At 37.2% G+C, this 13,416-nt stretch overlaps 1 protein-coding gene across 11 annotated transcripts in view; it reads right to left on the bottom strand.

The window, feature by feature from the left end:
* Positions 1 to 13,416, bottom strand: part of HDAC9 (histone deacetylase 9) — a 452,941-nt gene that overhangs the window by 186,350 nt on the left and 253,175 nt on the right. For 7 of the 11 annotated variants that reach the window (XM_054273209.1, XM_054273214.1, XM_054273213.1 and 4 more), the window contains 4 exons: positions 9,802 to 9,924; positions 8,233 to 8,280; positions 7,591 to 7,801; positions 6,962 to 7,179 (listed from right to left, as the gene is read on the bottom strand). In XM_054273209.1, the coding sequence (XP_054129184.1) occupies positions 6,962 to 7,179; positions 7,591 to 7,801; positions 8,233 to 8,280; positions 9,802 to 9,924 (600 nt within the window). The remainder of the gene's footprint in view (positions 1 to 6,961; positions 7,180 to 7,590; positions 7,802 to 8,232; positions 8,281 to 9,801; positions 9,925 to 13,416) is intronic. The other 4 variants (XM_054273210.1, XM_054273211.1, XM_054273212.1 and 1 more) reach the window with 1 other exon arrangement.

Below are 13,416 nucleotides of genomic sequence, written 5' to 3'. Positions count from 1 at the left end.
AAATCCCTCTTCATTACTGGAGTAACTGGTAAATCACAATGTGAGTACCCTGCATGCTGCAGGTGGCATGCCCTTACTGCTTCAACTGATGTGGGGAGTCTCCTTTCATTATGCAGCATCTGAAAAATTTCTCAGATCAAACCTATAAATCTTTTCCAGCTGTTTCTCAGGGGATGACACTGACCAAGAAGGTACTAAATCTAGCTGCATGTAATCAGCTCAGGTACACTCCTTTCACTTATTACTATTATTATCATTGTTATTAATGTTAATTAGTTAACCATTTGTGGGGAGCCTTCCCTACTCCTCAAGCAGGAACAGAAAAGCAGGTAAGGCTGCATGGCTGGCTGCAAGTGAGCAAATACAAGCTGAAACATCTGTGTGACAGATAATCATACAAACTACAGGAATCTCTGAGGCTGATCCATCTGTAAACCATTCCCTGTGCCAGTTACTTGACACCAGGTGGGTTTTTATGCAGAGGAAGCCAAGAGAAAATGAATGCATGCCCACAGCAAGGTTAAGACACATATTTAGCTCATTACTGCTCTTCCTTCTTTTATACTTTTTCATTTTTATGTCAGGCTCTTTCTTCTTTACCCTGCTGTATGGGTACAGATCTTTCTGAGGCAGCACATGATGGACTGCAGTATAGAATCTATATATGATCACCTTCAGACACTTCTTGCATGCAATCAGTGAAGAAAACAAGCACACCTAAGGGGGACTGCAGAGACTTAGAATGGATTTTGTGTGCATTTCAATTTGCTGTGTTCCCGTTTTGGACCCTTCTCCCACGCTGTGGAACTCAGCAGGTGATTTGCTCCAGATTACAGCAACAGGACGAGATAAGCAAATTAATTTTTCTAAAACTCCATGAAATTAAAAGTCTTTATATATTTACTCAATAGAGTTTAAAAAGTGCATTTACAGTACCTTCTTTACTACACAATTTTATTAAAAACATCCTCTCCACTGTGATTTTAACTAAGCCTCAGGCAAGGAGCTATGAGGCATTACGGTCATGGCTTCTCATATGATGGAGCATGATCAAATTGCATGGATGGAATGGGGGGGACATGACCCAAAACCTGAAAATCCCTTCTACTGCTCAGCCTGCTAAGCCACAGCTGACTGCTTTCTCTGTACCACCACGATGCTTTCATGTTTGATGAAGTTTTATTTAAAGACAGCTTGGCTCCATCCTATTCCAGTAACTATACTAGTAGCATTACTGGACACTTCTAAGTAAGAAACATCTCACTTTAAACTACATCTCCTAGTGATACTACTGTATCTGGAAACATGTGAAGACAGCAGTTTAGTGTCAGTACTTCTAACTTCTCTATCTAAAGATGGGTTACACAGCAGAAAATGTTCTGAATGAAATACTGCTCAGGTCCTTTCATGGCACAGCTGGATACTTCTGCTCACACTTAATGTTTAAACCTTTCACTTTAAACCCCCACTTACCCTTTATTTTTTTCTGACTTTATCTGTAGCTACATGAAGGAATTTCTCCTAATTGTAATGCATCTCTTTTTATTTTGAAAAAGTAATTGCTTGATCTGAGTTTTAGTGGGATTATACTTAAAAATAATAACAAAACCATAGTTTATTTCCCTAATAAATTAAGGGATGCACATGTTGGTTATATTTTACCAGTATAATTTACTGCTATCACCTATTCCAATTTAAGTGGTCACTAAAAAAAAGGTCTTCATGCTTCCTTTTATCTTCAGGAAATTAAGCTATAAGGGATATGCATGAGTCAAAGTAAATAGTATCAGCAGGAGAGGATGTACTTACAGATATCAATCCATTGTATAACTGCATGAGTCCAATCAAAGCAAAAGACATCAAACTTATCCTAACCTGCATGGTTGTACAGAAAAATGGAAGACTAAATAATCTGGACACTGCAATAGACCATTTTATAGGTCCTTCAGCTGCAGGCCCTGCCATTTTCTCCTTTGAAGTTAAATGCCCTTGTAAAATACGTTTTAAATAAGACTTCTTTACAAAGAGACAAAATCACAAAGCCCTGCAGCAGCCAACCAACACATTTCCATCCTTGATTAAATGTTCTTTTTAAATTCATGACAGTAATTTCTAAGAGCTCATGTATATTCTTACAGAACACTTTTCCCCCTTCTTCCCTACGGCAGTCAGATCACCAGCTATGTGTGTTGCATGCACATTGTTAGTTGCACCGAAAACAACTTGGCACCTGCTTCCTGCTGTCTCTGTTACTCATGTAGGACCAATATTTCTAAGGGATGTATTTATCTTTCAAAATCATTCTTCTGCATTATGGCTTAAACATTAGCTCTCCAATAAAGGAGAAAATGCCCTGGGCGTGGTCCACTTCCAGACAGACAACAGTTCCTTTTAGCTTTTTCCCAAATAATCCCCTGCTGTTACCAATATTTGAAAGATTATCTGTCACTTACAGGAGACGCTAGTCAGATTTGTAAGCTGCAAAAGCAAAACCTCAGTGTAATATGTTTAATGAAACTAGATTGATTTACTACTGCTGAACCTGGTCTTCAACCTTCCATTAAACATCATTCAGAGAAATGATTGATTAATCTGGGGTTAACTGTATCTTTTCAATTTTCCTACTGGCAATAAATAACCGTTCTATTTTTCCATCAACATAAATTTCTGTATTATTTTAAATTTTTTATCAAGAGATATTGGTAAACTGAGAACACCATCTAGGTACTAATGAATATTCGCTTCCTATTTATTTTTTTACCTCACAGGCTTTCCTGGTCACCAATTCCCTATACAGAGATGTTTTAAACCAACCAACATCCTAGAATGAAAACTGAAATTCAGGTGTTTCTTATATAAACCTTAACATTATCATCCATATACCTCCCATACTTTAGAGCACATACCAACTACCCTATCATTCTACCCTTTACTTCTCCAATACAGAGAATTTTACAATGGAAAACAAATTGCCAAGATGCTATGAATACACAACTTAAGAACACAAATAGGGTTCCTGCATTGATCAAATAAAATCTTGGCCCCAGTGAAGACTTCAGCTTCGGTATAGGCAGGCCTTATTCATCATATATGGCAAAAATAACTTCTAAAGACAGATGGCCTTGTTCATGTGCTCTTCTTCACATTATGATTTCTGAAATTTTCTTCAACACAGACTTCTGCTAGGGCTTTACATTTAAATTAGTTAAATCAAAATCCTAGGGTTTTTTTCCTGTAAGTGGCTGGGTCAAAGCTTTCTAGGTACAGATATACACAATAATATCATCAAGCTTTTAATTTTTTTTCATAGTAGTAGTGGTCTTTTGGTATCCAATTGCACTAGTTTTAACTGGGGGTTTTGGACTTTGGTCTCCCTTTATTGAGCAGAATGAAGATCTGCAATGGTGATCAAAGGGCGTTATGAGGAAATAAGCTGTCATTTGGACAGAAGTATATTAAAGCTGACAATGGCAAAGCTGGTCTTCCCTAAGACAAGCTGAGTTCAGGTTACTTCACATTCATTATTAATTCTGGGACAAGGGTTTTTACCTACTTTTGGAAGAGATGTCAACATTTGCAGAATGTTTTCAGAAGGTCAGTGTACTAGATCCCACAGGTATAAATGTCAGACTTCAGTGGAGACATATACCATTTCCCACATCAAAAGCCAGGCATCTGACAGCTGACCAGAAATAATCCATAGGGGATCTCCTCTTTTCTAGGAAGGACAGAGGCATACCTTTTGGCAATGATTTGTTTCTTTTCAGAATGTAAATGATCCAGGGGAATCCTTTACCTCTGACCTATGTTAGATTTTGCTTGTTATCACCCTCACAGCAGCACTGGCTTGCTGTTGAAGTGCATTTTTTCCTCACAAAAAAAAAAAAAAAAAAAAAAAAGGTGGTTTTATTGGTTTTTTTTAATACAAGATAAATAAAAGAACAATGGGGTGAGGAAAAGGTGGTTCTCTTCCTCTTTTTGTTGTTGCACCTCTAAGTCAGCCAAAGAGATCAGTCCAAAACCAGTTATCATGGAGTTCTGACACATGCCCTGGCATCTTAGCTCAGGGCAAACACTCAAATTGTGGGTTCAGTTGAATACTAAAAACTTAAGTACTTGAAGACCTAAACATAAGAAATAAAATCTTAAGGGAAATAGAAAACAAAAAAGAAGACATTTATTTCCCCTAAGATCTTGGTCAACTACCATTTCACTAGTCTTAAAAGTTTAAAATGGTTCTAGTCTTTTATTACCAAAACTTTTAGGGTCCTTGAGTATTCCTTATTAAATGAAACCTATGCATTTTCCATGACTGAAAAGGCAGGACTTATACCTCTGTGCAGGTTTCATTATACAGCCCATGAATAGAAGGGTAAAGGACAGAACAACAGAAAAAAACAAGCTCATATGTTCACTTGATACATGCCCAAACTTATCCTAAAATTAAAATATTTTGTCCCTTTCCTATCTGGTCTAGAATATCTAAAGTTTAAAGTTTCAAATAACTGTAACTCTGCTTTGAGGAGTTCGATTGTAAAGCTGTGCAAATTATGTAATGAAGAAATAACTTCAACTGTGAACAGAAGAAAGTTTTAAGACTGAACAAAGTATATTCCACCACTCTAGCAGAGTTCAAAAACCTTATGTAGTCACAGAAGTTCAATCTGAACTTTCAGCTAAAAGGTTAAAGAAGACACCTTTAAATTCACTATTTGAAAGCTACTCCATCATTTGATCTTTTTTTTTCTCTCTCTCATCCATTGGCAACCTTTAAATTCCAGTTTATAAAAATCAGGTTTTGCAAGCACATAAGGAAGCCCCCTGACTTTCTGTGTCCTTGTGGAGAACAGACATACAGTTAGAGCATTGAAATTTTTCAGTACTGTTGTTCAAAATGGTTCTTCTGAGCATGGAGAAGAATCTAGCTGCTGCAAACTTTAAAGTCTGATAAAACACATGCATCCTCAGAAAACCCACAGCTTCTCTGGCTGCAACACGATCTCATTCCTCCTCAGGCATTTGCTGCTCTGAGGAGTTACTGTGCTCCCGAAGAAGCCTGGTTGCTCTGGGAGAAGGAGGAAAGGAGACCAAGAAGCTCTTGGGGCAGAGCAGGTTATGGAGGCTCAAGGCAGGGAGAGGCCCCAGGATAGGGCCACTCCCTGCATATGTGTATGGACTATGCTGTACAGAATAACAGCGAGATTCACCAGTTTTGTCTCCATCACAAAGAACCACGTGAGAATGAAGGCATGTTTCAAGTATGAGAGGGAATTATCCTCATTAGCATGTATTTTCACTGTAGTTCAACTGAAAAGAAAAATCACTGAAACAAGCATTATCATGAACCAACTCCAATCTTTTTCCTTCCTTATCCCATCTATCTCTGGTAAGATGCAATGCATTCCTAGTCCTATGTGATTAGAAATATATGGTTATGTGCCTCAAGTTTCATTTTCACACTGGGGACAAATGCTCATTATGCCACATCACATACCCCCAAATGCTATGGTAGAATTTATATCAATAACCATATTATCTAAGAAAAACACATCAGTGGGGTTCTTTGCTTTGTGAGGAATGCATGAATTGACGGGTTTGTAGTACAAAGACTCAGTACTTTAGCAGTTAAAAAGCCTTTTTAGACAATTGAGGGAAGGTGAAATATTTTCAAAACCTGAGGCTATGAGATATACATATTCCATCTTGATTAAACATATGGAATGCATACTCAAAGAAAAGCCAACTGGAGTCCTAGTTGAGTAATCAAAACACCCAAGCTGAGAGGGGTTAACATGCAAGGATCAGCTCTGAACTTTGAAGTTTTCTGGTCTTCATTTTTCCTAATTAAGACAAGATTTAATAACCAAACCACTGTACAAAGTATGTACTTAAACTCTAGGTTTGTTTCTAATTTTGTTGGGAATTCTTAGTAGATTCCAAAGAATCAGTAACCCCTGGGAAATTCACCCACTAAGTAAGGTGGATTGAATTTTTTTTTCTTAGGTACAAGAACAGATCGTCCACTTTTCATCTTTTCTTCTTTGACATTGCCTCTTATATACAGTTATTGAGTAACACTAAAACAAAAGACAAGTAAAGGTGTGTAATTAAATCTTTGTAATACTAGTGGAGCTTCAGTATACAAATTGTGGAAAGCTGTGTACTAAGTGCAGAAAAATGTTCTCCAAATAAAAACATGCCATTATTCGCATATCCTTATTTCAGATATGCAACTTGGTATCAAGGTAGCAACTTGATTTTTTTGTAGAATTATTGCTTCCTGATAAATCTATTTAGAATCTGTTGTTCTTTGTTTATTAGTGGATAGTCCCTTTTCTTCTTTCCCTTGTCCCTGCTCAGAATAAGGTGTTACTGTACAGGGAATCTTGTACTATATGATTCAACTCTGTGTCAGACACTAGCAACAGGACATTTTTCTCTTTCTCCTTATATGGTCATTTTATATCACCATATAGGTAAAAAACTTTCATGCTACTCACAGAGAAAAGTCAGTTTGATAAATACTGATTAAAAATGTATCCAGATGTTTAGTAAGCTTCATCTATAAATCCATCAATTTAATAAGCTGATTTGAGTTCAAAAGAGTTATCTATTTATGCAGCATTCTAGTCCACAATAAGACAAGTTTTGATACAATTCAAAAGCAGCAAGTGGAGTCATTGCTGCAGCTCAGAAGTACACATCAATTTTAAAGACATAATTTATCATTCAACAGGAAAACACTTGTCAGGTAAAACGGTAAGCAACTCTATTTTGTTGAATTGCAGCCTATTTCAAAACCTTAACATACATAAAAATGTATACACAACTATGCATAAACAAAAAAGATACTCTGGCAAAAACCTCTCTATTGTCCATGATGACACTGTGCCAATAACTAACTTCTGGTCTTAGTTTTCATCTTCAAATTTATTGGAAATTCTTTACTTTGGGAACTCACCTTATTCATGTGGATCTGCTGCTGGTACTGTTTCTGCTTTTCCAAAAATTGCTGATGTTGCTGCTGGATGACCAGCTGGGCCAAAGTACTCTGAGGAAGAGGAGCAGACTGGGTTCTGTTCAGTGGCCTGTGACGAGGCAGTTTGTGAGCAGCTCTTATGCCAGGTGAGACTCTCTCCTTTGCTGCTAAAGGAGACTGTGGATGAAGAGGAACCGCTCCTGCAAAACAGGGACATTTCACTCCGCTGTGAAAAACAACCAAATAATAGTTCTAGCAGGGAAGAAAGCTTTCAGTAAGAAGAGGGGTGTATATTTCAGAACTCTGCATCTGCACTGATGCAGTGGGACGTGTATCACGTGCCTCGCCATGCTGGGAAGTTCAGCTGCTACAAAAGAATGCGATGAAGTAATCATTTTCTCTTTTCTGTAATCATTGAATTCTTTCAAGCTAACAGACTGGAACAGAATCACTAAAAGGGAAAACAAAGATGCTCTCCTTTTTTCTTCCACCCTTCCACATTTCCCAAGAGTTAGGATGTGTGGTATTTGTATTATTGCATTTAGTTTAAACTGAACACAAATGTCATTAAAAACGTCTTAAATTAGTATTTCTGGAGCTTTGATCATTACCGGTCACAAGAAGTTTTTGCTGTCTCATTTGTTCTTTCAGTAACAGATGCTGCAAGAGAGCTTGGTGGCTGCTGTTTGGCTTTCCCTCCATAGCAATGTGAGGATGAGTTGATGATGGAGGAATGTTTCCTCCATACTGTCCAGCCAAGGCCACTCCTTGTCTCAGTGGCGGGGTCTCCCCCTTCTGCTTTTCTTTGAACGACGACGAAGCCTGTCAAAGAACAACAGCATTGTAACTGCTTCCCAGAGAAGTAAATGGCCATTTATACCTCTGCTTGATTAGATGGTCTCATGTCTTCATGAACACGTACAGGAGAAAAGGTTAACATCCCTATCTTACACTTTGACATGAAAAGGAAGAACATGCCAGTTAAATGTAACGCTGTGAGAAACTGAGTACTGAAATCAGTTGAAAAAAAGTCAGCACTAAAAGCCAAAGCACAAGGAATTACTCGTTAGAACATTATTAATGCAAGGACAGGAGCTATCCTTAAAATTCCTGAAGACCTTTGTGCAGCCTCCTGCACAGGAAACTAGAGGATCAGAGGAAATAGTTTGCATTGAGTTTGAAATAGGCAAGGCTTGATTTTTCACATAACTTTCCATCACACAGCAAGCCAATCAGCAAAACAAAATAGTTACCTGTAGTAGTGGGAAGCTATTACTTTTCCTGGAGCACTCCCTGACTCCCTGAAGGACAGCACAAATGTAAGTTTTACCCTTTGCAAAATAAACTTATCCAGTTAAACTCTCATCTAGGTGTGTAGCATTCTGAAGTGCCTTATAAACTGCACAGTTATCGATTTAAAGCTTTTGGAAGTTTTGGCCTGTCATAATTGCAAATGTACTTTATGTTACTTTGTTCTTTGTAGTTCAAGCAGAATAACAATTCTAACAGCAAGAATAATAACCTAACAGAAACATGCACATTGAGGCTTACAGATAACCACTTATGGTAAGTCATGGTAAAAACAGTATCTCTGATAATGTGAATTCCATTAAATTCTAAAAGAAGGTTTTCACCAATTTTTTTTTTTTTGGTGTATGCTTACTTCACACTGCTATCTCCCTCCCCTGAAAAACAAACACCAAAGTAAGCTTTACATTCAATTTGCAATTGCTTGTTCTAGTAACAGAAATAAACATTACTTGTATAACTCAATCCCTTTGTTTTTTCTAATGCCAAAAGTAATATTTGGGGCTAGATGGCCACACCAAAAGCTTATAAGATTTGAGTGAGCAAATGAAACATATTTTCATTTCTTTTTAATGTTATAAATTTACTTTGAAGCTAGTTATATTTTTGTGAAATGACTAAGAAATTTTTGATGATATCCTCTGAGAAAGTAAGCATTACTTTTCATTATGTTCAATTTTTCCATCCTTCAAAAACAATAATTTGCTAATATTTCTAGAGAACTGATTTCAGGCTTACATAATTTTCTTTGCAAGGTTCTGTACCTGATGTTAAAATGTTAGATTGCAGCAATACATTGCTGGTAAGAACAGTAAATGTATTGAAAAAGCCATAAAATAACATGGAACTTTGACTTAAACTTCATTTAGCACTGGAATTAAGTAGCATTATTACAAACCATTGTGGATTGTATAGATTTAAAATTTTTTTTACCTTCACTGAAACCTGTGCTTACAACCCCTCATTTCTTCATCGAAGTTACCAACTCCCACACTGTTGTACAGAACCACCACAGTATTTTTACCTTGTTGTTGTTGTCATTGGAAAGCAGGTAAATTTTGACCTGCTGTAAATTTTGAAAGTAGCAAAATTATCAGGTATTTTACTGAGCTAGAGGAATACTACATTCTTCTCCTACAAAGTTCCAGCTCAGTTTAAGTCATTACTGGAATCTCATAAAAAAGTTAAAGGTAGAAATTATCATATAATTTAAATTATCATATAATTTAAACTTACAAAATAATCTCCTCATATACTTCTTGCCACATCTGAAATCTGTTATCTGGCATAAATGCAATGCATGTGGCCTGTACTTAACTAAGATCCACACTGGCACTTGTTTATTTGAAATCAAGAATGAATATTGCTTTCAAGTTGTGCCCAATGCATAGAGAGGTCTGGTTCCTACTCTCAACTGCTTGTGCTCCAAAATGCTAAAAATATAAAGAGAACACTCAGAAAGTAGGTTTTCTGGAGGCAAACATATGCAGAAAGGCTTGAGACTGGTCACTTACACTGATTTGAGGTTGTATTGCTGGAAGTCCCAAGGTAATGTTGGGCAGAGAAGGAGATGTGTACAGACTCAACAAGTTCACTGATTCATCCTGTATCAAAAGGCGTTGCTGGGAAACCAGGTGCTGGAATAAAGGGGAAAACCAATGAAAGTTAATCTCCAAACTTTTTACCTTGATTATTCTATGCTTTTACCCCTATACACAGAAAGCCAATTGTGTGCCAGTCATTGGTTTGCAACCCAATGGAGTTCCAGATACAGAAAATTACTGTCCCTGGGAAAACATTGTTGATAGTTCTTTTCTTAAGAAAACAGCTGATATGTGTCTGTGATTATTCCTTAGTTAGTAAATCAAATTTCCATGGAAAGCTGAAATCTTGAGGATTCCTAGATCATCTTATCAACATCTCATCAACTCAACATCAGTTCTTCTCATCAACTGGACAGTCACTCCAACAATCTCAGTGGGAATTTATCCAGTGAATTCAGGACTATGTCCAGCTGAATCACGAATATGGATGTATTAAACTTTCACCACAGTTGTTATTACTTTAGCTGTAAGATACAAAATGTGTTTTTTTACTAGTCCATGTCTTTTGTTAGCCAGATTAGGATATGGGTATGTTTCAGGCACGTTATTTATTTCCATTAATATGGAAATTCTGTGTAGAAAGCAAGGCATCTGCCATTTAAAATAACAGACTCTCTCTCTCTCTCTCTCTCTGCATCTATACAAAACCAGCATCCTGTCATCCTTTGATAATGAGATACCCCTCACAGCTTTCCTAATCTGTTCAAGTTAACATTTTTAACATTTCTTTTGAAGACTTGTGGTATAGTTTTCAAGCACATGGAACTGCTGATATATTTCTAATTACTATAAAATAAAGCCAGACATTCTACAAAGATCACCCTTTTTATTTCCATAGATTAATTGGGAAGAAACATAAAAAGATTACCACATCAGGAATCTTTTTGAAGCTTTTGCCTTTCTGCTTGAACAGTGATATTTTTCAACATGTGGGCTGGTATAGTTGCTTGAATTATATTTTCTGTTTAACTCTTGCTTCCCTCCCAGAACTTTGACTCAATAAGAGCTACAAAGGTCTTATTAGACTTAGGAACTCTGGCATGATATGGTCCCCAAGGGAACAACATCCTTGAAAAAGAATACCCTGTGTAACAGTATGACACAGTGACTGCTTTCTTCCCAAACAAAAAGCATATGGGACTCCAATAATAGACCACCTCCAAGAGGGATACTGCACACTCGGGCTTTGACTAAAGTAAATATAATAACTTGTCAAGCATGTTGTGGGGAGCTGTAGATTTTCCCCCGGACAAACCTGGAATATCAATTAACTCTGTAAAATACTTCGTGCTTATACAATGCAACTTCAGACCATCAATGGAAAGTGGTTAAGCACAAAAACACAGGATGTTATTCCAAAACATAACCTTCCTCATACAGTTTGTTTGGAGATACGACCTATCACTGAGACAATAACAGTATAAGTCTTTCCCTGTAATTTTCTTTTGGTACCTAGGGAATGTCAACAGATAGCGTAGGAAACAAAGAAGCTCCACTTGTATATTACATTAATTCCTGGCTAACAGTGTCTTGCCTTGATAACATCCACCTTTGACCATGAACAAACCCAAGTATGGCTTTAGTATCAAAACTATGGAAATATTATGGAGGAAGTCTAAAAATATTTAAGAGAAAAAGGACACTTTAATGTGCCTCCTAGAATATAATCAAATTTGTAGCAACTGCAGCATCGATACAAAGCCACTTGAAAGATTTATGTTTAATATTTGGTTTTTTGTATGCCACTATTACCTTCTAAGATCTGAATTAATCAAAATAACCGTGGCAGGGTGTATAGCAGTAAAACACACTGCCACACTAAGGTCAGGCATGATTGTTTGATCAGGCAGAAACAGTGATGTTATTTACCACAACAGTTTAATCTTGAAAAGGGGAGTTTATTAGTAAAAGCATCCTATTTGAATTTCTAATACTGATAATAATCTGTAATTTTCCTTTGGGTATGTGATTGATTTTCTAAAATATTTTCAGGTAATATTATCCTAAGCATCAGTTTAACCTCATCTCCCAGAATAAACGTCCCACCTGCACAGATTAGGGTTCTCTGTGCATCACAGAATCCCAGAACGGGTAAGGTTCATCACTGGATGTCATCTAATCCAAGCACCCAGAGGCAGAAATTTGTGATCCCAGCTGCAGCTTTTCTTTTTACACAGTCAACAACATTCTGCAATGGCGGCACATGCAGAAGTTGCCAAGAGAGTAATTTGGCAGCACCACAGCTAAGCTGTGTCCTTGGCAGACAGGGTGGTTTGGACTGGCACCTAAATTATCCCAAAGAGAAACATGCCCTACTTGCTCCTCCATGTACCCACTCCTTGGGTCCATAGATCCTGCTCACTGATGCTTAAAATAGCTTGTCAACAGAGTTATCCTCTTTCTTAAAATAGAGTACAAGAACTCAGTGTAACAGAGCCCGATGATCCACAAGTAACCATGAGCAACCATGCTTTGGTTGTGCTATGGGACCTGCTGAGAAGCAGGAACACCTTTGTGTGCAAGTTTATATGAACATTTATAGATTACGAGGGGAAGACAAAATAGTTTTGCTTTAATACTGGTCAGTTATGGAGCTAATTGTCACAGCTTTCAATATTCACAATTACTTACATTTGTCTTTCTTGAGGCTTTTGGGATAATCTTTGAAAAAATTAATTTAGACTCACTTCACATACATTTGACACAAACTTCATCAGCTGGTCACAAACCTACACATTTTTCCACTGTCTTCTTACAAAGATCACCTCAAGGAGCTGAGTATTAAAAGCATGGGGCTGTGGAGTTGTACTAAACAAATATGTGTTTATCTGTCATGTATGTAATTTATGTCTCCTGTATAATCAAGTGTTATTCTAGGAAATACTGCTTTCCAAATCACAAATAGAAGAAAGAAATTGATCTGAAGCCCAGTTACATCAACTGGAAACTTTCCATTGCCTTCAATGGCTTTTGACCAGACCGTGAATGCCTAAAATTAATCATTTCACATGACTAAAGCAGGTTGTCCCTCTGAACTCAAGGGACATGCTGTGCAGGGGCTCAATTCTGCTTGCATTTCTCAGGCACGTAAGATTTAGCCCCAGCACAGCAGGTGACCTGAAAGAGTATGGCATGCTACAGGAGACAAATAGCTACTGCGGTGAACCTTGATGATACTGGAGACAACTGTGCCTAATAAAAACAGGATTTTATTTATAAGGTGCAATTAAAATCCTGAGTTCAACTTTCAAGTTTCATATAATGAGACCAGTGTTTTAACAAATGGTAGTGAAAGCACCTTTAAGGGAACTGTGATAGTAAAAGATTATCTGCAAAGCTGCAGCATGTGCAGTGCACCTTTGTTCATTCAAAAAATTGTAACCGTCTACCCACCACAGAGAGTAAACCACTTAAAAGTCTCACTATTCCAGTGGATGTGGTAAAAATACTTTAAAAATCTGTTTCATTACTGATAATGGTCTAATTTTGTCCCTGCACTGGAGTGTAATCATTTACGGTACTGAC

The sequence above is a fragment of the Melozone crissalis genome, unplaced genomic scaffold (genome assembly GCF_028551555.1).
Source record: "Melozone crissalis strain CALT ecotype California unplaced genomic scaffold, PUWL_Pcris_2 ptg000016l_1, whole genome shotgun sequence".
NCBI classification, from domain to species: Eukaryota; Metazoa; Chordata; class Aves; order Passeriformes; family Passerellidae; genus Melozone; species Melozone crissalis.
This window is presented reverse-complemented; position numbering and strand designations above follow the sequence as displayed.